This window comes from Octopus bimaculoides, chromosome 10, assembly GCF_046866305.1.
Source record: "Octopus bimaculoides isolate indiv1 chromosome 10, ASM4686630v1, whole genome shotgun sequence".
Classification (NCBI taxonomy): domain Eukaryota; kingdom Metazoa; phylum Mollusca; class Cephalopoda; order Octopoda; family Octopodidae; genus Octopus; species Octopus bimaculoides.
In genome coordinates, this window is record NC_142937.1 from 95,734,216 (window position 1) to 95,760,749 (window position 26,534).

Consider the following 26,534-nt stretch of genomic DNA (forward strand, 5'->3'; position numbering starts at 1 on the left):
CGTGCCACCTGCACAGGAGCCAGTCCAGCGGCACTGGCAACGACCTCGCTCGAATGTTTTTTCGCGTGCCAGCAAGGCGACGCTGGTAACGATCATGCCTCAAATGGTGATTTTTATTGCCTCGGTGAGGCCAAATTCACTTGCACAGAATAGTTTGTGTTAAGTAACATCTTTGCATTTCGATAGAGATAGGACTGGAGTAACATGGGTGTATCATCGATGAGGTTGTGAACTGCAACGAAAGGATTCCTACAAGCCAGCTGATTGATTTAATTGGTCGACTGGTAATAATAAAAAGGAGATAGAAGAATCCTGGCCAAATGACAATTCTTAAAGACATTTTCAAAGAAATGATATAAGGGAGGGAACTCGTGAGAACCTGCTCCCATTATAAGAAGCAGTAAATTTTAATTTTTCGTCTTCGAGATTTATTTTTGAAGTGTTTTCAAAAGTAAACATTTGCAATCAGATGTTTACAGACGAGAGACGTGAATATTTCAATTTCTTTTGGCTTACCAATTAAGATATTAATTCTTTGCTGTCGTTCAAGCGGCCTGTGTTCAACTATCTCCAAAGAGTTTGTTTCGGCTCACTTCATCAAATGTTTTCCAAATAGATTGTTGTTCTGTTCATTGAGTTATAAACAGTAGCAAGATTACAAATTTGTAATGTATACAATAACTTGCAAACTGGTGGAGAAATGGCGTCATCGGTTTTTGATAAATTATGGGAAATCGATTCCATACTCCCTTACCAAACTAGCCAATTGTTAACTATCACCCAAAAGTAACCTGACAATCAATCGTTTTTGGTCTCAGATCTGTCACTGGTTGTTCGTTGATTTCCTTAAAAAAATTTTTTTATTTATTTTTGTTAAAGTGGATGAAACGCGCACGCGCATTGACTTTCATGTTCATTACTTGAATAGTGAAGCACTCGCAATGTATGTGGGTGTTCGTGTTGTGTGTGTGAGCGTATTCAGCTCTATGTATTCGTATACACTCACACATTTGCACAATGGATGCATGTACGTGTATATGAAAGATAATGGATGGGCGAAGGGGAGGTTGAGGTGGGCATTTTAAATTTCGAAAAAAAAGTTCCAAACTTTTAATTGGGGGAGGTGAAATTTGAAAAGATTCTTTTTTTTTTTCGTATTGCATATTCGTAATCTGCGACATTTAAAACGTAGGAATCCGGAAAAAAATTTTTTTAAATGCATTTTTCCAGGAGAGGTGCTAAACTACATTAGCCCCAAATATTCTTCATATGAAAAAAATCGCAATGAAGAAATCGAAAGAAAACAATATGCAAAGTGTGAGAGACCCTGGAAAGGGCCGTTGATACGGATAAAGACAAAATGCCTCCGTATTAATTTACTTGGTTGCCTTCTGAGTCTTCCTGGGGAGAAGGACAGCCTGGATGTTGGGAAGGACACCGCCCTGGGCGATGATCACTCCAGACAAAAGCTTGTTCAATTCTTCGTCGTTACGGATGGCCAACTGCAAGTGACGGGGAATAATTCTTGATTTCTTGTTGTCTCTGGTAGCATTTCCTGCCAATTCCAACACCTCGGCAGCCAAATATTCCATCACAACGGCCAAGTAGACTGGGGCCCCGGCACCAACACGTTGAGCATAGTTTCCCTTACGGAGAAGACGGTGGATACGACCGACGGGGAACTGAAGCCCGGCACGGGATGAGCGGGTCTTGGGTTGGCAAGAAAGTAATTTCGTTTTTTTAGTGTGAAATAAATCATTTTTTTTTTCATACAAAGAGTGAACTTTAATCAATTATATATTTCCATTTTGTTCGATGACCTTTTGCCATCTTTCTGGCAACCTCATGATTTCGCGCTCATGGAACTTCTGGTCCTTTTCAGCCAAAATCCGAAGTGCGATTTCAGGTCATCATCATTATTGAAAGTTTTATCATTCTAAGAATTTTGCAAACTTCGAAATAAATGGTAATCTGATGGTGCAAGGTCAGGGCTATATAGTGGATGTGATATCACTTCACAACCAAGCTCCAATAATTTTTCACGAGTTAGCAAAGACCTGTATGGTCTTGCGTTGTCATGGAAGAACACGATTCCTTTACCATTTGTCAATTCTGGCCGTTTTACTTTGCTTCCTCCAGTTTCATTAGTTGTTGATGTAAACTTTTGAATTGACCGTTTGGTTCCTTGGAATCAACTCAAAATACACAGCTAGGAAGTCCCTTAAGGGCTCCCCGCGCTCAAGCGTACCGCTCTCCCCAAACAACTGAGCAAAATGCTGGTGAAAAGCCTTTCGCATCTCCTGTCCATAGACCTTGCGACCCTGTTTGTTAGTTAAAGACTTAATACAGGACTTTTTGCCCTTCTGACTCTCTACATGACGAGCCCATCTGGCTACGTTAATACCTTCTCGTTTCCCAGCGCGTACCTTAGCTCTAATTCGGCATCTTTCATGTTTGACAATGAGGTGACGGTACAAGACTGTTCTCGCCGCCAACACTCTAGGCACGGAGCCAGATTCCATTGCCTCATCTAGGCTCTTAACTAAGTCACCCTCTATTCTAGTCCTATCTAAACTTAGCTGCTTGCTAAATCTAATGGACTCAAGACGGATGGCTCTCTTGAGGACTAGACACCATCTATTATTAATGATGGTGCCACATAACGCCCTCTGAACTAACTCCTTAATCCGGGTACGGAAAGCATCAAAAGCCAAAATAGACTTGTTCATTTTCCAATACCCGGGTCCCTGTCTAACACTTTCTACCTGTACCTCACACGTCACAAGTTTGTGATCCGCGTAAGGCACAATACAATTAAGGCTATGCTTATCTCTTTCCTTAACGAATATTCTGTCTATATACGATCTGAGTGAGCCGTCGTTGTTACTCCACGTCCACTGTGGAACGCTCGGCTCACCCAGTTGGTAGCGGTTTGCTAGATTATAGCTGTCTAGTAAGACCCTTGTGGCATGGATTCCCTTTTCAATTGGTAGAGCCTACACTATCGATGCGCGCAGGATAGTGTTGAAGTCCCATAACAAAACTACCGTTTTCGGTGTGTAAGGCATAATACAACTTAAGGATTCACAAGTTAGTAGGCTCCAGCAGTCAACAGCTGCTTAAGCGAAAACGAGCAGGCTTATGTCACGTGATTAGGCTGCTGTCAAAGTCCACCAATGAAATTGAAAGGCGCGCAACGTCAGCCAGTTGCTCCGCTGAGCCTACTTGTCAACTATAAATAGAGTAGGCAAGGAGTTGGACAGTTAATTCACTTCTGTGTAACTGACGCAATGCCACCAGCACCAGCAACTGCTTCGAAAGGAGCCAAGAAGGCCTCCAAGGCCAAGGCCACTCGCCCTGCCGGAGACAAGAAACGAAAGAGGAAGAGGAAGGAAAGTTATTCCATCTACATCTACAAAGTAATGAAACAAGTCCACCCCGACACTGGCATCTCCAGCAAAGCTATGTCCATCATGAACAGTTTCGTCAACGATCTGTTCGAAAGAATAGCTTCTGAAGCCAGTCGTTTGGCTCACTACAACAAACGTTCAACCATCAGTAGCCGTGAGGTTCAGACTGCTGTCCGTCTTCTCCTCCCTGGTGAGTTGGCCAAGCACGCAGTCTCTGAGGGTACCAAGGCTGTCACCAAGTACACCAGCAGCAAGTAAATCTACTTTTAGAACTTGCTCAGAATAACGGTCCTTTTCAGGACCACCCATATTCTCATGATTGTTACTTTCGACTTTCTATTGATTTGCGATTTTACTTTTGATTTCACCATCACTGACTTCCGATCATCTTGCAATGCCACATTTGCCATAATGCATGCTAGGACTCGTTTAAAATACACCCAGTTGTTTTCTCCACTTTCTGAAATGGATATTTAACATGCATTTCAGATGTTTACAAAGAAAAATAGTGAATTTAGATTTTACCCCCACATTCATTGTATCGTAACTTGCATAACACCTTTCACCCGGAAGAATTCTTTCAGTTAACGTCTTCGAAATCCACTTAGAACTTTGGTGATTTGGAAGGAATCTTGGTACTTTTTAGTACCGGAATTCTAATCATGCAGCCAACAAAAATTAATTCTAAAGTTTTTATATTTTTCCCCATCACCACGAAATCCTCAGATTTCGGACAAATCAGGAACAAAGGAAATGGAGTACCGTTCGAATGGGGGCAATTTGGGACACCCTAACCCTATGCCTACCAAAACGATCGCTTGTCCCAAATTACCCCTCGAAATTAGAATTACGGGGGTTGGCGGAATTCTGGTTTTAAGCACCAGAATTTGAATTTTCAGAAAAATGTATCCGAACACTAACAAAGAAATTCACACGACTATGAAAAATATTTTTTAACAGTCCGGATGCTTTGCTTAAATCTCAACAATAGACCATTAAATGTGTTTATGAGGAGAAAGTGACAAAGAAACGAAAAGGGTATCACAGCTAAATAGATCTATCACGATCCGAGCTTTGCCCTCGTAACTTTTAGGAAAATGTTTTTTTTTTTCAATGAAATTTTATAGAAATACTTTTCAAACGGCAAATATTAGGATTATAAAGAAATTTGTGTGAAAAATCTTTTCCAATGGAGTGGGGAGAGGACTTCGGAAAATACACAAAATCCGAGTTCTTCCCTCATAACTAAATGTGTGTGTATATATATATATATAGAGAGAGAGAGAGAGAAAGAAAGTAATAACGACGAAGGGTTAAAAAAGCGTAAAAATGGTAGAGATGGACTGTATGTAATCTGAACCTTTCCCCCCTTGTTTTATTTTTTTTTTTTTACGGAATCCCACGTTTTAGGCTATGGAGATTCCGATTCTGAAAAAATTTTCAAAATTTCGATTCCCCCCCCCCCCCCAGTTTTTATATAGATCCACAGGGTAAACCTAACACTAGTTTTGTGAGATTTGGCTGTTATTTCTAGCATGTAAATAGCCTGCTTGGTGGGGGGGGGGGGGGAATTGAAATTTTTCAAAAAATTTTTTTTCAGAATCGGAATCTCCATAGCCTAAAACGTGGGATTCCGTAAAAAAAAATTAATAAATAAGGGGGGGAAAGGTTCAGATTACATATGGTCCATCTCTACCGTAAAAATAATTGAAAATGAAACAAAATCGAAGGCAAAACATTAAAAATTATTGAAAGTGGGTAATCATATGAATTATGTGTAGAGCACAAATTCCCCAAAAATAAAGTTATGAAAGGTTATAATGGGGTGCTTAAACCAGAATTCCGCCTGGCAGTTTGCCCCTGACTGGATTTAAGGTCGAATTGAAAGGCGGTAACTAAGTACCAGCAACAGATGATTACATTTGCGAGGTAAATTTGTGTTAAGACCTAGTTAGTGGGGGAGGGGTCCGCAACAGGCATTTTGTGGACGAATTGAAATAGCATTTTTCTCCCTCGTTCTTTCATTCATCACTTCCGGATCTGCTTCCTATTTACAAGTTGACGCAAACGGCGATTTTCAAGTTGGCGCCTTGTAATTTCATTGGTCAAAATTGAAGAAAATATCTGAGTCACATGATAATTATACCAACTCTACCTAATTAGCAGCTGGAGCCTACTAAGGCTTATTTAAAGTCAAATAGACTTTATTGGATTATCATTTTGCTGTTCATTGCCTAACTGTTGAAGTATTTTATAATGTCTGGCCGTGGTAAAGGAGGTAAAGCGAAAGGAAAGAGCAAGACCCGCTCATCCCGTGCCGGGCTACAATTCCCCGTCGGTCGTATCCACCGTCTTCTCCGTAAGGGAAACTATGCTCAACGTGTTGGTGCCGGGGCCCCAGTCTACTTGGCCGCTGTGATGGAATATTTGGCTGCCGAGGTGTTGGAATTGGCAGGAAATGCTGCCAGAGACAACAAGAAATCAAGAATTATTCCCCGTCACTTGCAGTTGGCCATCCGTAACGACGAAGAATTGAACAAGCTTTTGTCTGGAGTGACCATCGCCCAGGGTGGTGTTCTTCCCAACATCCAAGCTGTCCTTCTCCCAAAGAAGGCCAACAAGGCAGCTAAGTAAATGAATTTTGCTAATATTCAACTACAAACGGCCCTTTTTAGGGCCACTACATTTTACGTATAGCTTACTCCCAACTGTTGATAGCGATGTTTTATTTTGAATGAATGCATTTTCTCGTAATTCGCTTTGCATTTGTTATGGCGAAATACCTAATATTTTTGAAATTTGGCGTTGATCATTGCACGGTTTTACGTTTTTTAAATTCCTCTCGAATTTAGCTTACTCCAGTTACTATAGTAACTGAAATTTAAATTTTCAGAAAATGGTACAATACAACCACTCGATGCAATTGTTTTCTACGATAAAGCGATGGGAAATTTCGATATTAAATACTGTACTGACCGGCTTTTGGTCTTTCCATAGGGATTAGATTACTTCTAAGGATGAGGGTTGTGAAAATTTGATTGCAAGTCGAGAGGTTCCAAATTAATCTAATAGATTTTTATCAAAAGAACAAATACAAACATGGTATGTCCCAGTTACGTATCTAGTGATAAATGCCAACCGTCATCCCCCCCCCCCACAGTTTCTTAGGGAATTTTATTCCCCCCGTCTACTTATATACTTCAAATATATATATTTTTTTTAATTCAAAACCACAGCGATGTCGTTTCTGCAAATATAATTTTTGAAGTCGAAAATTACTTAACGCTGAGTTTATATATTTAAATAATGGAGGGGGAGAGATGGCGGTCTTTCGGAATCTCCGCTGGAAAAATTTAGAAAGAGTGAAATATAATTCGTTTTGCTCCGAGTCACATCGGAAATGTAATGAAACCAAGCATTCAATTACGTTATAAAACATTGCTGCTATGAAGATTATTTATAATATGGGAGTCAGAAAAAAAGAAAATCTTTCATATGTATTTCTTGCTTTTTTAATAATAAACAAAACCTGCTTATTGTTACTTTTCTGATTACTGCAACAAGACACTCATTTTAGTTCAACAGATATTTAAATTTGGCGCCTTGCAATTTCATTGGCTGAAATTTTTGTACGTCAGTTGCCAGCTCACATCTAATTTAAGATTTGGACAATATTCCCTCCATTCGTTTTTCTTTTTTTTTTTTACAAGCACAAAGTTTTTCATAGGCATTTGCTTCTAAGCAAAAATATATCTGAGTAACAGATATGCGCATGCTTTACAAAGACAAAATTTATCCATTTCTGTGCATATCCCATGAGCCCCCCCCCCCCCCCCCACATACACACACAAAAAAATTAGGGGGAATGGCGGAGGTAAAAGACATGAACCACACCAACTTTCGGATTTGTTTTTTTTTATCTACAGAAACCCACCTTTTCGACTGCGGAGATTCCGAATCGGCAAAAAAAAAAAAATCGGCTTTTCAAAATTTTAATGCCCCATCCGCCAATTTTTCACTTTTTTTTTAGCGAAATACGTAGAAAAATACAGATTATGATTCTGAAAAAAAAAATTGTGGAATAGATTTCTATGTTTTAGATGTCGGAGATTACGAATATGCAAAAAAAAAAAATTATTTCACCCCTCCCCCCAATTTAAATTTTTACTTTATTTTAGAGATCGTAGCGAATTGACGAACATATGGGAATCAAAATTAAATACAAAAACATCAAAGTGAAAAGAATTTGCGTTTTACTTTTGTTTGCCTTAAATAATCGTAAATAATAATTTAATGTAAATTAAATATACACTTTTATCAGAAACAAACATTAATGCTTAATAATGAATGTTATAAAGTTTAATAAGGGGCTCAAATTTCACCACCTCCTCCAATTTTAAATTTTGAACTTTTTCATCCATTTATTTATCTGTTTATCTCTTCCGTTTATTCATAAAATATATTTGTCAACTAAATGTGGTGGTCCTATAGAAGCCCAGGAAGACATTTATATCTATCTATTTATATACATATCTATATGCTTACTGAATTATTTAAAATTTTGAAAACATGGTTTGACGATATTTCGTACTGGTATCGAAAGATCGCCGGGAGAGGGTTAAAGAAAAAGTATTTTTTTGCATATTTGTAATTCCCGACATCTAAAACATAGGAATCCGAAAAAATGCGTTCAGAATCTCTGCAGTCGAAAAGGTGGGTTTCTGTAGAAAACAGAAAAAAAAAAAAGATAACCGAAAGTGGTCCCTGTCCGTCACCTTCGTGGTCCCTATCCCTCACCTCATCTACAATGACAGTTCACTAAGCGAGGGCATCTTAATTCAGAGTGGTCTCCCTTGCCCTGTTTTCACTCCAAATCTGCGTTCAAGCTTATAGGGAAGAATCAAGGTATGTCGATAATGACCCAGAGTTTGTTCTATGCCTAAACACCGTAATGCACGTCAACATTTAGTGGCTAGTCGCAAAGATGCATTATTTTGAGATCAGATCAGGTCGAACCAATCAATATGTGACTGATCCTCTATACCTGTTCTTATTTGTTGGGGGGTAGTTGTTTCCTTGCATTGTTCTCGGGGTAGGTGGGTGCTTTTATGGTTTCTGATTGTCTTGATAGCGTGAGAAAAAGTGATTTTAGGGGTGTTGTAGAAGTCTGCACGTTTGTGCATACAGAAGGAATGGTGAGGATTTTGTGAAACTTATAATGAGACCCTGATTGTTTATCCTCATTTCGGTCTTAACTGTACAGAACATCGCATCTTTCTGGGCTTATCGAACATCATTTGTTGTAGGTTTACCGAGAAAAATCTGGCTATTTCTAGCATTTAGTATATCTGCTGCAGTTCGACGTGACGCTTGGCCCAGGGTAAACGTTTAGGGAGCAACATGTTCAGCCTACAGTACTCTGGATGTTTTCTCTGTGTCAGTGTAGTTTGGAAAATTTGGCTGCTTTTTCTAGAATGTCGAATGACTGTAGAGGGTTATTAATTTACCAAGGGATTACAAGTCCAGTTTGAAGTAGATTTAATTGATGTAATAAAGTAATGTTAGTAGCTATTTCTAGTTGTACAAATCAATGATTACGAACGTACGACGCGATTGATTTAAAAATGAATCCCTTTAACACAGAAACAAGATGTAAGAATTTTCAAATGTAGTGTAAGTTTGTGTGTGTATGGTAGGGATTACAGGTCAGAGGGTGCAATACCTGCCAGACACCTGTTTTCAAGACAAAAGCAATCACAAATTTATTGTAAATCGGAGCTAACAATCATGAGAATAAAGGTGGTCCTGAAAAGGACCGTTATTCTATGAGCAAGGACTAAGATTTGTTTGCTGCTGGGGCAATTGGTGACACTCCCAGAGATGGTGTGTTTGGCCAAATCACCAGTGAGTTCCACGTTCAATATTTAGTAACAGAAGTGCATGTTAACCTTGGATCTTACATGCATTTTACAAGTATACATGAAGCGAATCGCAAGATAAACGATTTTGAGTATAAGAAAAATATGGTAAAATGAGAAACGACCCCAACCACTGACAGGTTGGTAAAGAATACATGCGTATACACACAATACACATTGTACATACATAAGCGATTCATAGGAAAAGATGCAGGTGTACGCGAGTGCATGGTTGTTCAGCTCACTTGGACAAAAACAATGGGTGTTAACTGCTCAGAGCGGACGTGGAGGGAAAATGGTGGCATCAACCGCATATGAAATAAATTTAGTAAATTGCTGAACAACTGATTATATTAACGTCTCTGATACCATCTCCGAAACATCGGTTACGATAAGGCTATGGAAGTGGGCGGATAATTTCTAGAGACTAGACCGATCGTTTCCCCTGCAACTAAAAAGAATTTAAGTGAGAAATATGCGAATATTCGGGGCTAATGCGGAATTACACCTATCCTTGAAAAATGCATTTAAAAAAAAAAAACTTTATTGATTCCTACGTTTTAGATGTCAGATTACGAATATGCAAGAAAAAAATTTTTAATTTAACTCCCCCACCCACTCCACATACAATTTAAAATCTTGGAATTTTTTCAGAATTTTTTTTTAAAACCACCTTTTCCAAATTTCGTCACCCCGCCTCTCCGCAGCCCCACACAAAAACAGACCTTTACGATTTTTTTTGCCAGCGGATTCCTTTGTTTTTGATGACGGAGATTCCGAAGATGCAAGAAACCGTTTTCAAAATTTTAAATTCTATAAGCATAGACAGATATAAATAAACGGATAGCGATGAGGGAGAGGGTGAAATTTTTGAAAAAAATTTATTTTTTTGCATATTCGTAATCTGACATTTAAATCGGATGAGGTGCGATTCTGCATTAGCCCCAAATCAATATTTCGAGACGAGGAAGATTGTCTGCTAGGAACAACACACAAATCTCCCTTTAATCATACTTTTTTTTCGTCTGAATTTTTGACGATAAAGGCTTGGGAGTAGTGCCCACGAAATTCGGTTGTCAAATCTAAATATAGAATGATCGATGGAGGAGGGCACGGATTTTTCCACCATGGCCTTCGAAATGATGGGTGAATATTTAATTTCTCACCCATCCTCCGGGCCGCTGTTTCTAGCACATCACATGACCACCGTCACTCGCATGTATTGACGCTTCGAGTTTTAATTTCACCGAGATCATTCATTGATATCCGAAATGTCAAAACAAACATCTATTCGAAATCACTTTACCTACCCGTGGTGCCGTTGAAACCGCAACCCTGTGGTTGAGAAGCCAACCAAACCAAATTGTGTCCTATGTGCCTTGAAGTATATAAATCATAACGGACGTTTCTCTATTCCCTCAACCCATTCTATGGCCGTTGTCCCCTGCTAAGTCTGGAGAAAACTCCACAAGAAAATAGATCGCAAATCAGAAAGTCGAAAGTAACAATCATGAGAATATGGGTGGTCCTGAAAAGGACCGTTATTCTGAGCAAGTTCTAAGTAGATTTACTTGCTGCTGGTGTACTTGGTGACAGCCTTGGTACCCTCAGAGACTGCGTGCTTGGCCAACTCACCAGGGAGGAGAAGACGGACAGCAGTCTGAACCTCACGGCTACTGATGGTTGAACGTTTGTTGTAGTGAGCCAAACGACTGGCTTCAGAAGCTATTCTTTCGAACAGATCGTTGACGAAACTGTTCATGATGGACATAGCTTTGCTGGAGATGCCAGTGTCGGGGTGGACTTGTTTCATTACTTTGTAGATGTAGATGGAATAACTTTCCTTCCTCTTCCTCTTTCGTTTCTTGTCTCCGGCAGGGCGAGTGGCCTTGGCCTTGGAGGCCTTCTTGGCTCCTTTCGAAGCAGTTGCTGGTGCTGGTGGCATTGCGTCAGTTACACAGAAGTGAATTAACTGTCCAACTCCTTGCCTACTCTATTTATAGTTGACAAGTAGGCTCAGCGGAGCAACTGGCTGACGTTGCGCGCCTTTCAATTTCATTGGTGGACTTTGACAGCAGCCTAATCACGTGACATAAACCCGCGCTTCAGCAGCTTCTGACTGCTGGAGCCTACTGACTTGTATTTAAAGGCAAAAAGCAGCGCTTGTTGTCATTCATTCGGTTCGTTTGTTGAAAACTGTTATCCATCTTTGAATAATGTCTGGTCGTGGTAAAGGAGGAAAAGTAAAGGGTAAGAGCAAGACCCGCTCATCCCGTGCCGGGCTTCAGTTCCCAGTCGGTCGTATCCACCGTCTTCTTCGTAAGGGAAACTATGCTCAACGTGTTGGTGCCGGGGCCCCAGTCTACTTGGCCGCTGTGATGGAATATTTGGCTGCCGAGGTGTTGGAATTGGCAGGAAATGCTGCCAGAGACAACAAGAAATCAAGAATTATTCCCCGTCACTTGCAGTTGGCCATCCGTAACGACGAAGAATTAAACAAGCTTTTGTCTGGAGTGACCATTGCCCAGGGCGGTGTCCTTCCCAACATCCAGGCTGTTCTTCTCCCCAAGAAGACCCAGAAGGCTTCTACCAAGTAAATTACTTAAAGGAGGCATTTTTGCTTTCCATATCAACGGTCCTTTTCAGGGCCCCTACATTTTCCTGATCGTCCTCTCTACCCCGTTTGCGATTTGTTTTCAAGGGATCGAACATTGTAATAGTACGTTAGTGTTGACTGGAGCCCTCTTTCCATTAAATTTTTAATCGTATGAATTTGTGCAGAACATTCGCCGCAAGAATTTTCTAAGTTTCATCAATGTCAGTCTAATCATTAGTGAAGTAGCATTTGGCCATAGCTTGTTTTTATCACCATTTATATTTATTGTAAATTAGGACTTGAAACCCAATTTTCTTGTCCCATAGTTTTTTTCCTCATAACTTTTAGGAAGATGGGTTCTTTATTCAACGAAATTTTATATAAATACCTTTCAGACGGTATACATTACGATTATAAAGAAATCTGGGGGTGTGGAGAGGACTTCGGGAAGTTCATATCCGAGTTTTTCCCTCATAACTGCATGTGTGTGTATATATATATATATATATATGTATCTATCTCTATATATACTTAGAGACAGTAATAACGAGTGAATGAGAATAACGACGGAAGCGTTAGGCTTCTTCTAAGTAATTTACTTAAAACGGAGGCATTTTGCTTTACCCGTGTCAACGGTCCTTTTCACGGCCTCTCACACTTAGCGTTTCGACTTCTTGTTTGCGATTTTTATCATAAGTATTAGTATTGGCGGATAATATGCAGTTCTCCTGGGAAAATCTTTTTTTTTTATATTTTCTCGAACTTTTACGTTACGAATATGGGCACTATCATGCTATTAGCTGTCAGAAGTGAAAGTGTTCACTGCTAGTGAAGTATCTGTCTGTCTGCCTGCTGGCCTGTCGATTCTTTGGCTACTGACAGCTAATAGCATGACTGGCCGGAGCGAGCTATCTGTCTGTCTCTCTCTCTCTCTATCACTCGAAAGTTATTGGAACAAATTTGACACCTATATCCATGCGTTTGAAAACACACAAGAGTATAAGGGTACTACTAAAGCAGAGTGGTCTCGAACGCGCTAGCTAGTCGTGAGTGGTCGATCCTATTATTGTTAAACTTCAAACTTCATTTGTTTTCTATTTTGATAAATTCTCTGTTGAAAATTATATTTTTATATTTTAAATAATTTGCAATTTCAGGAAATATGTTTTTATATTAAACTTGTGTTTTCTACTCACGACTAGCTAGTGCGGACGCGCGAACTTTCGAGTAATAGATAGATAGACAGACAGACATATAGCTCGCTCCGTCCAGTCATGGTATTAGCTGTCAGTAGCCAAAGAATCGACAGGCCAGCAACAGGCAGACAGACAGATACTTCTCTAGCAGTGATCACTTTCACTTCTGACAGCTAATAGCATGACCAGTGCCCGAATATGAAAATGTTTCCCCACACACACACACACGGACATCTTCGATATTTTCCAGCGGATTCGTTTTCGAAGACGGGGTTTCTAAATATATATACGTGTGTACAGAGATAAACGGATATTTATAAATAAATAAATGGACAAATGCTTTTCACTTCAATGTTTTTATCTAATTCGCTAAAATAATAAAAACATTTCAGTCTGGAAGGGGCAGGGTGTAAATTTAAAAAGTGTATTTTCCGACGTCGTATCGTTATGCTCGTAGAATACGCCAAAATCAGCTCATAATCGTGTGAATTTGTGCAACACAAGTTCGCAAAAGTGAAAATTCCAAAATTAAAGCTGTGGGGTACTTAGGCCAGTCTTATAATGATGCGAATCTGACATGGAGGCCGTGTGAAGAAAGAAATGCTATTGCAGTTAACTGAAAAATCAGAGGGAGGCAGGGGTGTAAGAAAGAGACGAGGAAGGTATCAGGTGGTCGTGCGATGTGCTAAAAGACCCTAATCTTTTTTATATACCTAAAAGGCTGCTCTCCGCAAATATTTTTTAATCAACAACCAATAATTCATGATAGGAGAAAACCGCATATTAATACCACTACCATAGTTAGTTAAAATAAACTTTCTAGACTTTTAGGCGGAAGACCATTATGAAAAAGAATTGAGACTTAAGGGCCATTTAGTTATTACTTCAAACATCTCACGACCAAGTTACCTTCCTTGTCACTGGTAATTTTTATCTCTCCTCATAAACACTTAATGGAAGGTGAATGGAATAACGATGCACCTAAAGGCGATCCACTGCTGGCGTATTTCAAAATCTGACGTAGGTATTCCTACACTTCTGTATGGATGCCTTCCACATTTACTTTTGTTTATTACCTTGTGGAGTCTGGGCAGGGAAAAATGTCCTTTACAGAGATATTATAACCCCCAACTTTATAAAATCCGTGTCCGAGCTACATTATCTGAAGGGAAAGCTGTGGGTTAAACAATTTCCAAAATGTACAAACTGATCATGCAACCGAATTAAAATTTAATATAGGATTCAAGTGCATCGAAACTCATAGAATAACATGAAACGAGAAAAGTATTAACTGGTCGATGCAAACGCGAATCCATCTCAGCCAATCTATATCAAACTTATAATCTAACTAAAGAAAACGCAAACAAAAGTATAGCATATCAAATGATCGAAAGAGAATACTAAGGATATAATGTAGGGGCCCTAAAAAGGGCCATTTTAAGATGCTGACAAAGCAAAAGCGACTTAAGCTCTCTCGCCACGGATGCGACGGGCAAGCTGGATGTCCTTGGGCATGATGGTCACTCTCTTCGCGTGGATAGCACACAAGTTGGTATCTTCGAAAAGACCAACCAAGTAAGCTTCGCTAGCCTCTTGAAGAGCCATCACAGCAGAACTCTGGAAACGAAGATCGGTCTTGAAGTCCTGAGCGATTTCACGGACAAGTCTCTGGAAAGGGAGCTTCCTGATGAGAAGTTCCGTGGATTTTTGGTAACGTCTGATTTCACGAAGAGCAACGGTCCCAGGCCTGTAACGATGAGGTTTCTTCACACCGCCAGTAGCTGGGGCACTTTTCCTGGCTGCCTTGGTGGCCAGTTGCTTACGTGGAGCTTTACCACCGGTGGATTTGCGAGCAGTTTGCTTAGTACGAGCCATCTCGATATGTCAGCGAAGAAGATACAATGACTGACGCGAGCAACCGTCGCACTTTATATAGCGACCGTTAGAGAAAGAAAGATTAGGCGGGAAGATAGCTTGCTTAGATTTTACAAACGACAGCTGCCCGCCAAAGCGGCTGCTGCTGATATCTGACTGTTCATTCGCTGCTCCGGAGCACGTGACCTGTTGATCGAGATGTTTTCTGCTACGTCCGTTTAAATGTAAATATATTCTTCTACCTAATTGTCCGCTGTTGTATCTTGCATTTTAACTCGTAAGAAGAAACAGTCATGAGCGGACGTGGTAAAGGAGGAAAAGGATTGGGCAAAGGAGGCGCCAAGCGTCACAGGAAGGTGTTGAGAGATAACATCCAGGGTATCACCAAACCCGCCATCCGTCGTCTGGCTCGTCGAGGTGGTGTCAAACGTATCTCTGGTTTGATCTACGAAGAGACCCGTGGTGTATTGAAGGTATTCCTTGAGAATGTCATCCGTGACGCCGTCACCTACACCGAGCATGCCAAGCGGAAGACCGTCACCGCTATGGATGTCGTCTATGCTCTGAAGAGACAAGGCAGGACTCTGTACGGATTCGGAGGTTAAGCTTAGAATTTTTCAAGCGTCGTCACACACCGGCCCTTTTCAGGGCCACTACATCTTCCTTGAAGTTCAACGATGATTGTACTATCATTTTCCTGCGATTTTTCAATGAAGTTTAAGTGTAAGGTTTGGGGTCCAGACAACCCCTTCGGTTGTACTTTGCGGTAATTCGTCTTTCGTCGCAGTCATTTAGGCTGGGCTGGTGCCAGACTCCGACCCGTAATTAGAAGTGAACGGTTGTTTCGTCATTCTGCATTCGTTATAGCGAAGAGATCACGACAGCGCCAGGTCACTGGGACGAAAATAGTCTTCATAGGTGATCTTTATATATCAGTTTTGTGAGATTTGGCTTTATTTCTAGCATATGGATGTGGCCTGCTTCGAGGCCAAGGCCGTAGAATTGGCAGAGTAGGGAGTATAAATGTAATTTTTTTTTTTTTTTTTTTCAGAATTCTAATCTTAGTATTTTTCTGCGTATTTCGCAAAAAGACTAAAATGGAGGGGGGATTGAAGTTTTGAAAGCAGAATTAGATTCTCCATAACCAAAAGCATGGGATTCCGTAAAAAAGCATTTTGCCGGAAGTTATGACAGAAAAATCAGGTCTTGTGAATTTTCCGAAAATCCTCCCAATCCCCCAGGTTCGTTTACGCAAGTTTTTTTTTGTCATTCGTTTTCTACGCAGTTGTTGATGGGTGAATATGTTTACGGTATAGATGTGGAATTTATCTTAAATTTCATTTAAATACACATTAGAAATTGCAGCGGATGAAACGAACAATTTAAAATAAAAGATTGCATGCCTTTTATAGTGGATCCATTGGATCAACTGTCCTGGGGTTAAAAATCTGGCGACATTCTTGTAAATGTACCCTGTTGTCACCCGACATTACGCTCCTCTATTTCAGACGATGGTTGTGGATGCGACTTTACCACTCGTTTATCACCTGCTGGTGTTTCTAGCACATCCTAAGACGGCCCTCGTTTCTTTCTCACTCGAATGTTTTTCAATATTTTTCTCCTTGATTTTCTTTTTTTTTTGCAACCCCACTCCCTGCCCTCGATTGATGTCTGTTTATGAATTAAAATATTGGAGAGCCTGAGAAGATCGTTGCTAGCATTTATCTACAGCAGGGGTTCCCAACCAGAGTCTACGTGTAAAAAGTTGTAATTTGTGGGTCTGCCGAGTAAGTTTAAAATTGTTAAAATAACCATCCAAGTTCAAAATATTTCATTAGGTTAACATCAGTTAAATTGTAAGAAATAAAAGTTACAGTAAGAAGGCAAAATAAAGGTGATTATAATTTGAAATTCTGATACCAGATAAGCAAATTTTTAGTGGATTACATGGGACCTAGTTGTCACCCCGGAAGGATGAAGGGAAGTTGGCCTCGGCGAAATTCAACGTTAGCCTAGAGGAAACGTGGATTTCAAATGTTGGCACAAGGCCAGCAATTTCGACGCCGTTGTTCAGTTGGTACTTTATTTATCAACACTAACGGCAAGAGATACAGCTAAACATTTTTGCCCGGATTGCTAACGATTCTTATTTCTTTTACTGCCTACAAGGGAACAAACGGATATCGACCCCGAAAGGCAAAGTCGACTTCGGCGGAATTTGAACTCAGAACGTAGCGGCATACGAAATACCATTTAAACATTTCGCGCGCGGCTTGCTACCAACGGTTCTGCCAGCTCTACGCCGCTTGTAAGTTCATTAATAAATTAAAGGTGTTGAAGTGGTTTTGCTAAAGATTATCTCCCTTTAACAATATGGAAACTTGATAAATTGGAAGAAGTCAGCCATTTATACAAGTCGTTAATTATAAAGCTATTCTAGCTCGATATTTCATTCCATTTTAAAATATGTAGTTTATTGATTGTTGTGGGAGTGCTACGTCATATTTTGGCAATTATATTTCTTGCAAATATGACTACCATACAATAATTATAATTCAATTTCTTAATGTTTATATGAAATGAATACCAATTTTCAAAAGAAAACTATTTATAACCTTAAAGAAATTTCTCATTTTGTATAACCTTTCTATACTAGTTTACCATGATTCTCAATGTGTGCGTAGCATTGCATTTCTTGGCACTGTCATGCTATTTAGCTGTCAGAAGTGAAAGTGTTCACTGCTAGTGAAGTATCTGTCTGTCTGCCTGCATGCCTGTCGATTCTTTGGCTACTGACAGCTAATACCATGACTGGCCGGAGCGAGCTATCTGTCTGTCTCTCTCTCTCTCTATCACTCGAAAGTTATTGGAACAAATTTGACACCTATTTCCATGCGTTTGAAAACACACAAGAGTATAAGGGTACTACTAAAGCAGAGTGGTCCCGAACGCGCTAAGCTAGTCGTGAGTGGTCGATCCTATTATTTTTAAACTTCATTTGTTTTCTATTTTGATAAATTCTCTCTGTTGAAAATTCGGGACCACTCTGCTTTAGTAGTACCCTTATACTCTGTGTGTTTTCAAACGCATGGATATAGGTGTCAAATTTGTTCCAATAACTTTCGAGTGATAGAGAGACAGACCGACATATAGCTCGCTCCGGCCAGTCATGGTATCAGCTGTCAGTAGCCAAAGAATCGACAGGCCAGCAACAGGCATGCCAGGCAGACAGACAGATACTTCACTAGCAGTGAGCACTTTCACTTCTGACAGCTAATAGCATGATAGTGCCCATTTCTTTACTCATTGCCTGCCACAAAGAACTCCCTCCTCTATATATGATGGAAAGCATGACTGGAGAAATAAACCGTTTACTTTGGCTGTTATTTTTATAGAGAGGTAATAATTTATTTAAACGATGATCAGAACAACCATACAAATATTGAGACAATTTTATTTGTTGAGGAAATCCGTTCCTTCATTTTGCATCATTCGCACCTAATCTTAATATTTAACTGAAATGTTGAGGTGGAAAGATTACTCAACAGCATGGATAGTTTTAGATGTTTTTGAAATATATTAAGATTTTTTTTTATAGAAGTCTAAATTTAAGGTCATTTTTCACTGTTACCAGACTACACAAACCTTATACACTTTTAAAAAACTGTTATAAGAAAGCAAAAACATCATATTAAAATAGCAATCAATTTGATTTTCAAATCGGTAATGGCCACCTGACTATAAATTTGGAGTTTTTGTGTATTTTATTTTTATAGAATAGCATTAAGGGTAGTTCCTCACATTTATCTTGCCTTGATACAAGTTTCCAATTATGCAATGATTTCAACTAAGACTCCCACTGGATGGGACTCCTTATTTGTGGGCAATATGCATTAATGAAAGTAATTTGACATACAATAAAATTGCTGTCCCACTGCATGGTGGTACCTTGAGCAAGTGTCTTCTGCTATAACCTCAAGATGACCGAAGTCTTGTGAGTGGATTTGGTAGATGGAAACTTAGTCTCTCTCTTAGAATCAAGTTTTTACATAACTTTACTCACTGTTACAAATGTTTCAAGTAATTTGAGGAATTGTTTCCTTGCTTATAAGAGAATGGTCATAGATTAAACGAAATTATTTATTATGTACACAAGCCATTGTACATTGTGAGGAAACATTTGAAACGGTGAATAAAGTTATGTAGAAAACTTAGTCTCCATTCTTTGTCTGAATACTCTGTAATTAATGCATCAATTAGTGAATAATCTCTACAGCTTTTATGGATTGGCTGGTGTATGTAATCAATATTGATTATTTATACTCTTCACTGGACATTCTACTAGCCAGGTTTAATCACATGGTAGAGCTGAATGAGGTATTTTCTTCAATGTTTTTAATCTTTCTTAGGCGTTTGTGTCTCCTTGTCTTAACATGGTGCAATATTGTAAAGGTAATATTTAAGTGATAATAACAGATTTTTATATCTTTTTGGTTTGGTTGTGATGGGCGTTATTCAACAATGTGTAGCAAGAGTGCTAGTTTATCTTAAACTGAATATGTTTGGCTGTATTGGAGTATACTGAAACCATATTATGGTTCAGTGGTTAGGCCGCATGTGTTCTTGAGCAAGACACTTTATTTCACATTGCTCCAGTTAACTCTCAGCTGTAGAAATGAGTTGTGACGTCACAGGTGCCAAACTGTATCGGCCCCTTTTGCCTTTCCCTTGGATAACATCAGTGGTGTGGAGAGGGGAGGCTGGTATGCATGGGCGACTGCTGGTCTTCCACAAACAACCTTGCCTGGACTTGTGCCTCGGAGGATAACTTTCTAGGTGCAATCCCATGGCCCTTCATGACTGAAGGGGGGGGGGGGGGTCTCCTCCTCTGATAGTTGCTCTTTAGCCACAAAATACTCTGCTTTGCCAGATGCGTCTGACAGGCAACCACACTTTTTTTTGTTTTGTTTTGCAATTTCTTCAAATTACTGCACCAGCTTAATAACAACAATGTTATTATTTTATCAAATTCATTATTTTCAAAATTAATTCAAACAGTATATTTCATCAGAAATATGGCAACAAAAAAATGTTCATGTCATCTCTGTAACTAAATAAAAGCTGGAAGCAAACTGCCATGATCATAACCGATGCTATAAGAGTCTGAACACTTAAACTTCTCAACAGATATCTTACAATATGGCATTTGTCAAAGTGTCCACTAAGTCAATAAATGCAAGAATCATTTGTTCCCAGCTCACTGCTTTTCTGGTAGATATTTCAGGAGAAATATAACTGTGGTTCCATTCCTAGTGCAGGTTCCAAACCACCTTTAAACTGTTACATTGCCTTCCAAGTTTGAAATGCACGGTCATGTGATGTGTACGGATGCTGAGCTCTAATTATGGGGGGAACCTGTAGAAGGGGTAGACCCAGGAAGACATGGAACAAAATGGTGAGAAAGGATCTTCCGACGCTAGGCTTCAGTGGAGAAATGATAAGGGGCCAGGAGTTGTGAGATTTGCTGTCCTTGAGAAGAATCCATACATACAGGCTTGTCCTTTACAGATGCCAGTGCTGCATAAATACAAGCACCCAGCACACACTGTGAAGTGGGTGGCATTAGGAAGGGCATCCAGCCATGGACACCAGCCACCACAGACAATTCCCTCGCTGGCCAGCTACATGTCAAACCATCCGACCCATGCCAGCAAGGAAAACAGATGTTAAGTGATGATGATGACATCTCCTCACACCTTTCACACTAATGGCATTTTAACCATGACCATCCCATCATATTTATCTAAGACTCTAAGCAGGTTGAGTGAATGCTTAGTTTATCTTTGTAGAAGTTTGCTTGGCCAGTCTGAGGAGATGACATCTTGATCAATCCGACAGGACTTTCTGCTTGCTCAATCTCACTGCAAAAAAATTCTAATTTTCAAGGAAAGTAGAGAATTTCAATAGGATTTAACAGAGACGGCATCTCAATATTTGCATTCAGGACCTAGAATGACGGATAACTCTACTGCTTTCTGCTAAAAGTTTGTATCTCAGTTGCATGTGTCTTCCAAGTTCCTTGTGATCCCACTGGTACCAAGTTAAAAAAAAAAAAAAAAAGCATCCAGTATGCTCTGTAGGGTGGTTGGCATATTAGGAAGGGCATCCAGATGTAGAAACCATGCCAAAGCAGACAGTGGAGGTTGGTGTAGCCTTCTGACTTGCTGGATCCTCTCAAATCATCCAATTCCAGCATGGAAATATGTGTGTTAAATCAAGATGATGGTATTTTATAACGAGGGGCACAAGGCTGCACTTTGAGAAATGAATTGAATACAGTTTTCCTCACATCTTCATGAATAAATAACAACCTGAAAATTGACAATGGTTTACATACGTGTGTGGGTGTGAACATGTCTTGGTAGTTGTGAGAAAGTGTCACTATTACACAAGATGTGTCCTTTGCTTCCAATCTTTAATGTCAACCTGTCTGGCTATGCAGAAATATTGCTTTGCTTAGCAAACCACTGAGCATTAGCAACAGGAAGGCATCTCAACAAATTCTTTCTGACCCATACTAGCATGGAAAAGTGGACATAAAATGAGGACACACCTGATTCTGTGAGTACTAACCATACAAAGTTACAAAACACAGACATCAAATTTTATTTATAAATGATAAAAGTGACAGCTGAAAGTCTGAAGAAATATTTGGTTTGATTGATTATAAAGAGGGAGAAAGAAAAATCCAAAACAGGCAATTTGTTTAAAGTGTTTGAAAGAGAGAGAGAGAGAAAGGGTGTGTGTTACAAGTAAGTTGTAAAGTTAATTATAAATTGTTCTTTATGATGATGATGACAATGATGGTGTTTTAGTTGCTGCTGCTGCTGCCACTGGAATCTGAATTATTAAAGCTAACTCACTCTAATAGATTAAAGACAAAAAAGAAACAGTCATTAGAACAATTGCTAAAGTTGAAGAACAGAGTCAGAAGGTAAAAACAAATAAACAAAAAAGGAAAATCTTTTGAAAAAGATTTGGGAAAAAGACAAAGGAGAAAAATATCTTTAAAAGAAAGAAAATTTAAGGACTTGAACAATGTTTCCTTCATCACTTGCTGGCTGTTTTTTAAAATTTTTTTTTAAGTCACTTTGCCAAGGAAAAAAAAGAAAAGAGGAAAGAAATTGTGTGAGATGTGAGATAGGATGTCTTGATCTTGCTGCCTTTCAGGATGGAACTGATTCTGGTGGTGCAGGTTCTGGTAAATACCAATGCTTTTATGAATGTTGGACAGGCAGCAAAGCAGAAACTATACAGAAGGAACTATGTCCACCTTGGAAACAGTCAAACAAATGTTTTTCTAGTTATGTAGACGTTTTTTGTTTTGTTTTTTAAAACCTTTTTTCAATGCAGTTTCAGTCAAACCAAACAGCCTTTAGTTCAGAAACTTTAGACTTAACCAAGTAGATGTCCTATCATGTAACACGTTGAAGAGATTGTGGGAATATGTAAATGTGTGAGACAGAGAAAGAGAAAGAGTGCGTTTTCTGAATAGTGTTATTTTATTTATGTTTTGAAGTTCTTCCAATGCCAAAAGCTTCTGATCTGTGCACAGAAGCAAGCTTGAAAAGATTGTCTCTCAATGAAAGAGTCAGGATCTTCACAGAAGTTTATTTACACCGGCACCTCCCGACCGTGCGGGCTCGACCTCTCTCGCTGTGTGTGTGTGTGTGTGTGTGTGTGTGTGCCATGTCCAGTTGACAGAGTCTAAAACCAGAGGTTCTTGAGTAGGATTCAATCATAACATATAATCAAGTTCATAGCGAATGTATTGGTTTTTCACATCATTTGGTATGCGAGGATAGGCTGGAATCATGCCGTCTTGGGCCCCGATATATACAGTGTTGTACACTTTCCAGTAAACATCTCGCACTTTCCGTGCAGGGTGGAAAAGCCCCTAGAAAAGACAAAAACAGAAAAACTTTTAAAATCCTTTAGTTTAAAAGAGAAACAGTCTATCACCCAACACAATTTCATAGAAAATAATTCTCATCAGATACTTTAGTAATACTATTATTATTATTATTATTAATAAGACAGCGAGCTGCAAGAATCGTTAGCACACTGAGCAAAATGCTTAGCAACATTTCGTCTGTCTTTGCATTCTGAATTCAAATCCTGCTAGGATTGACTTTGCCTTTCATCCTTTCAGGGTCAATAAATTAAATACCAGTTATGCACTGAGGTTGATGTAAACAACTGGTCCCCTCCCCAAAAATGTCAGGCCTTATGCCTATAGTAGAAAGCAGTATGCTTGAATGATTATTGTAAATGAATGTTATTCATTTCCAATATTCTGCAAAAACATGTCTGGCCATAGGAAATATTATCTTGCTTGGAAATAGGTGGAAGTTGGCGAGAGGAAGGACATTTGGTTGTAGAAAATCAGCCTCAATAAACCCTGTTCCAACCCATGCAAGCATGGAAAAGTAGACGAAATGATGAAGTTAATAAAATAACCATTCCTGTTTAATTATCCATATATCTTCAATTCACATGCAATATTTTTTATTAACAAATTAGATTGATTTCAAATTTTCTGATTTAATTACCTTACGAATATGTTTTCCACCTGAACACTTATACTTACCAGTTACATAAAAATATTATTTTTGTGGGTTTAATTCGAAAAGGAAGGGCATAACATACAACCTCTGTAAGGACACAATGGTGAAGGAAAATGTACTGTTTCTGACATTGTATTTCTTTATCTTTTAACATGGAAGGAAGCAATGTCCATAACCTTTCCAGGCCCTCACAGACTGGTGGGTGGAAGATATCCTTAAAGCAGAATCCTGCCCTGACTGTGTGCAATAGAATGCACTCTGTTAAATGTGGTCAATATGCCAGATTAGAGCCTGGTGAAAGTAGAATTCACAATGCCAAGAACCAGATTAAATACCACAAGGTATCTGATACTCAAGATAAATCATTCAGGGTGGATGAATATCTTCAGTTTTTTCATTAACCCCTGATAGAAGGCAATGTTGGCCTCAAAGCACACCAACTTAATCTACTACAATAAGGAGCAGCAGACTAAGGACGCTACTGCCTTGAATCCTGGAACTGATTGGGCCAGTTCCTTGTTTACAGATGAGCAAACTGTCCAACCCATGCCAGCATGGAAAGCAGATGTTAAACGACTGGAACAACCTGAAACAAAATATTTTGCTCAAGAACACAAGGCACCACCTGAGCTGGGAATCAAAACCATATTCTTGTGACATGAAGTGCAACAGCCTAACCACTAGGCTTTCTTTCATAGATGGAGATTTAAATCAACAGGTACAAAGTAAGTAAACTATCATCAATCAAATATCCATATATTACCTGTAGAGCATACTGGAGAATTCTTGCCGATCCCAAACCAACTCGAAGTCCTTCAATGGCTCCCATAAATGCTTGTACAACATGTGGTGATGTTTCAAAAATATTTGGCCAGACATAGTTCATTAAATGATTTAGAGCATCTTCACAGCCAAAACCATACACTCCAAGGGACAAATGCTGAATAGCAGCCATTGCTGTTTGACGATGAACAAGGTCTCTGCAAAAGATAAACAAAAAATCTAAGCAAAAAATCCATTTTCGGTGCTTAACAGGACATCGAAATATTGTGTTTTCTTCTGCTCAATAATTCAAGTCTGCACAAAAGAATCTTTCTCTCCTGCTTTTTGTTTTAATAAAGTGGCTCCCCTTGTGGTTAGTAGTCTTGCATGGTGACCTCACTAGTATTAGTTGCACAAAAAGGAAGAATCCAGCAGTAGAAACCATGCCAAAGCAGTCTCTGGATCCTGTCAAACCCATGTCAGCACAGAACATAGATGTTAGATGATGATGGTTGTGTGAGACAGAGAAAGAGTGCGTTTTCTGAATAGTGTTATTTTATTTATGTTTTGAAGTTCTTCCAATGCCAAAAGCTTCTGATCTGTGCACAGAAGCAAGCTTGAAAAGATTGTCTCTCAATGAAAGAGTCAGGATCTTCACAGAAGTTTATTTACACCGGCACCTCCCGACCGTGCGGGCTCGACCTCTCTCGCTGTGTGTGTGTGTGTGTGTGCCATGTCCAGTTGACAGAGTCTAAAACCAGAGGTTCTTGAGTAGGATTCAATCATAACATATAATCAAGTTCATAGCGAATGTATTGGTTTTTCACATCATTTGGTATGCGAGGATAGGCTGGAATCATGCCGTCTTGGGCCCCGATATATACAGTGTTAACACAACTAACAACTTATTTTGGTGTTTCCCACTATATTTCAACCACAAAACCTCTTCTAATTACAGCACAGAAATCATCTGAATGGGCTATAAATTTCCTTTCATGAATGTCACTGTCCCTAACAAAACTTCCAAGCCAGGAACACTTTCAGTTTGAGAGACAACCAAATGCACCCCAAACTGTCTGTACAGGAATGTGCCATTTATTACTATTTTGTACTTAGGCTCCTTTCTACTTCTTTTTCTGAACTCTAAACCACTTTTTCAAACTGGAAACTGTACTTGCAATGACAGATTCAGCCATGAGAACCATGTTGTCATCATATAAAAGTTTCCAGGGACTAAAATTGAAATTGCAGTGCAGAGTTGTATTCGTGATTGTCTTACTAGATATATGGCATTTGCAACATTGTTCTTTGGTTCAAACCCAAACTATATCCTATCCAACTTGGGATTAGCTCCAGTACAACTTGCTACCAATTATCGAACATGACTCAATAACTTGAGTTGTCTGGATTTTCTGTCGCAAGTGATAATTCTATATTGGTCATTAGGGATAATGCCATCTTATACAATCTGATTAACTAATCAAATTACATAATCTTGTGCTTCCAACAGTTTGCTCCAATAAATCAGTAATTTTCCTTTTTATAAACTCTGCCCTGCACTTAATCATCTTTACAGCTGTCCTCTCTTAGTTACACCATGCGTAAGCTTTTCTTATTTGCTTCCCATCAAAGATGGACTTTAAATAATAACAATGATTTATATTCTATGTTCAATAACTTCTATGCTTTTGTCTTGTAAGATACTAAGAAATAATTTTGAACACACTTTTTCCAGTTGACATAAAAATATTTGCCAATTAACAACTTCTTTTTAACACTAATCTTGTTTCAGGACAGTCAACAGTACGACCATAACCTGACAAATACCAGTCAAAGATATATGCAGCAGCATAAAAAAACCTCCTCCTTACCTGTCCATTAAAGCATCTTCAAGCAATGAAGTGACTGCATAGATGTAATCTTTTGCCATTTCACCAATGTACTGGAACATGAAGGATAATGACTTCAGCACACCAATTTGGACATTCAACTCAGGAACTCTATATTCATTCATCAGTGCAGGGAGGACAGTGAAAGGGGAGCAGGTTTCAGCTACAATAGCAATAGCTACAGTGGTACACACACGATTCTGTCGTTCTTGGACTTTCAGATTGTTCAAAAGTGTTGCTAATACATCATGAGGGCTACAA

The 26,534-nt window shown here is 39.2% G+C and overlaps 8 protein-coding genes across 10 annotated transcripts in view; 4 read left to right on the plus strand and 4 right to left on the minus strand.

The window, feature by feature from the left end:
• Positions 1 to 1,252: 1,252 nt before the first annotated feature.
• Positions 1,253 to 2,522, minus strand: LOC106875093 (histone H2A, sperm). The gene is made up of 2 exons (XM_014923072.3): positions 2,313 to 2,522; positions 1,253 to 1,709 (listed from the first exon to the last, which is right to left on the minus strand). Exons 1-2 carry the CDS (start codon positions 2,520 to 2,522, stop codon positions 1,377 to 1,379), a joined length of 543 nt encoding a protein of 180 aa, XP_014778558.3. The 3' UTR covers positions 1,253 to 1,376.
• Positions 2,523 to 3,197: 675 nt separating this feature from the next.
• LOC106875104 (histone H2B, gonadal) lies at positions 3,198 to 3,811 on the plus strand. Its single transcript, XM_014923085.3, has one exon. It carries the CDS (start codon positions 3,291 to 3,293, stop codon positions 3,666 to 3,668), a length of 378 nt encoding a protein of 125 aa, XP_014778571.1. The 5' UTR covers positions 3,198 to 3,290; the 3' UTR covers positions 3,669 to 3,811.
• A 1,768-nt stretch (positions 3,812 to 5,579) lies between these two features.
• LOC106875094 (histone H2A) lies at positions 5,580 to 26,305 on the plus strand. 2 transcript variants are annotated; one of them, XM_014923073.3, is made up of 2 exons: positions 5,580 to 6,040; positions 26,177 to 26,305. In XM_014923073.3, the coding sequence occupies exons 1-2, from the start codon at positions 5,667 to 5,669 to the stop codon at positions 26,202 to 26,204; spliced, it is 402 nt and encodes a 133-aa protein (XP_014778559.2). In that variant the 5' UTR covers positions 5,580 to 5,666; the 3' UTR covers positions 26,205 to 26,305. The 2 variants fall into 2 exon arrangements, 1 of the variants encoding a protein (XP_014778559.2); XR_016243510.1 differs by lacking the exon at positions 5,580 to 6,040 and adding an exon at positions 16,107 to 16,236 and having other exon boundaries at positions 26,177 to 26,278.
• On the minus strand, positions 10,804 to 11,362 carry LOC106875103 (histone H2B, gonadal). Its single transcript, XM_014923084.3, has one exon. It carries the CDS (start codon positions 11,271 to 11,273, stop codon positions 10,896 to 10,898), a length of 378 nt encoding a protein of 125 aa, XP_014778570.1. The 5' UTR covers positions 11,274 to 11,362; the 3' UTR covers positions 10,804 to 10,895.
• LOC106875099 (histone H2A-like) lies at positions 11,458 to 12,059 on the plus strand. Its single transcript, XM_014923079.3, has one exon. It carries the CDS (start codon positions 11,545 to 11,547, stop codon positions 11,923 to 11,925), a length of 381 nt encoding a protein of 126 aa, XP_014778565.1. The 5' UTR covers positions 11,458 to 11,544; the 3' UTR covers positions 11,926 to 12,059.
• Positions 14,570 to 15,079, minus strand: LOC106875095 (histone H3). The gene has a single exon (XM_014923074.3). The coding sequence runs from the start codon at positions 14,993 to 14,995 to the stop codon at positions 14,585 to 14,587; it is 411 nt and encodes a 136-aa protein (XP_014778560.2). The 5' UTR covers positions 14,996 to 15,079; the 3' UTR covers positions 14,570 to 14,584.
• Positions 15,226 to 15,609, plus strand: LOC106875098 (histone H4). Its single transcript, XM_014923078.3, has one exon. The coding sequence runs from the start codon at positions 15,289 to 15,291 to the stop codon at positions 15,598 to 15,600; it is 312 nt and encodes a 103-aa protein (XP_014778564.3). The 5' UTR covers positions 15,226 to 15,288; the 3' UTR covers positions 15,601 to 15,609.
• The window catches only part of LOC106875096 (splicing factor 3B subunit 1), a 39,669-nt gene continuing 34,772 nt past the window's right edge, over positions 21,638 to 26,534 (minus strand). For both annotated transcript variants that reach the window (XM_052971387.2, XM_052971389.2), the window contains 3 exons: positions 26,256 to 26,528; positions 24,386 to 24,602; positions 21,638 to 22,952 (listed from right to left, as the gene is read on the minus strand). In XM_052971387.2, coding sequence (XP_052827347.1) covers positions 22,794 to 22,952; positions 24,386 to 24,602; positions 26,256 to 26,528 — 649 coding nt within the window. In that variant the 3' untranslated portion in view covers positions 21,638 to 22,793. The remainder of the gene's footprint in view (positions 22,953 to 24,385; positions 24,603 to 26,255; positions 26,529 to 26,534) is intronic.

Excerpts from the sequence above, each read along its gene's own strand:
- LOC106875104 (XM_014923085.3), top strand. The coding sequence starts at position 3,291 with ATGCCACCAGCACCAGCAACTGCTTCGAAAGGAGCCAAGAAGGCCTCC.
- LOC106875095 (XM_014923074.3), bottom strand. The coding sequence starts at position 14,995 with ATGGCTCGTACTAAGCAAACTGCTCGCAAATCCACCGGTGGTAAAGCT.
- LOC106875099 (XM_014923079.3), top strand. The coding sequence starts at position 11,545 with ATGTCTGGTCGTGGTAAAGGAGGAAAAGTAAAGGGTAAGAGCAAGACC.
- LOC106875103 (XM_014923084.3), bottom strand. The coding sequence starts at position 11,273 with ATGCCACCAGCACCAGCAACTGCTTCGAAAGGAGCCAAGAAGGCCTCC.
- LOC106875093 (XM_014923072.3), bottom strand. The coding sequence starts at position 2,522 with ATGGAATCTGGCTCCGTGCCTAGAGTGTTGGCGGCGAGAACAGTCTTG. Across the intron at positions 1,710-2,312 it reads CTAACAAACAGGGTCGCAAG|ACCCGCTCATCCCGTGCCGG; the intron begins GTCTATGGACAG and ends TGCCAACCCAAG.
- LOC106875094 (XM_014923073.3), top strand. The coding sequence starts at position 5,667 with ATGTCTGGCCGTGGTAAAGGAGGTAAAGCGAAAGGAAAGAGCAAGACC. Across the intron at positions 6,041-26,176 it reads AAGGCCAACAAGGCAGCTAA|GACAGTCAACAGTACGACCA; the intron begins GTAAATGAATTT and ends ATCTTGTTTCAG.
- LOC106875098 (XM_014923078.3), top strand. The coding sequence starts at position 15,289 with ATGAGCGGACGTGGTAAAGGAGGAAAAGGATTGGGCAAAGGAGGCGCC.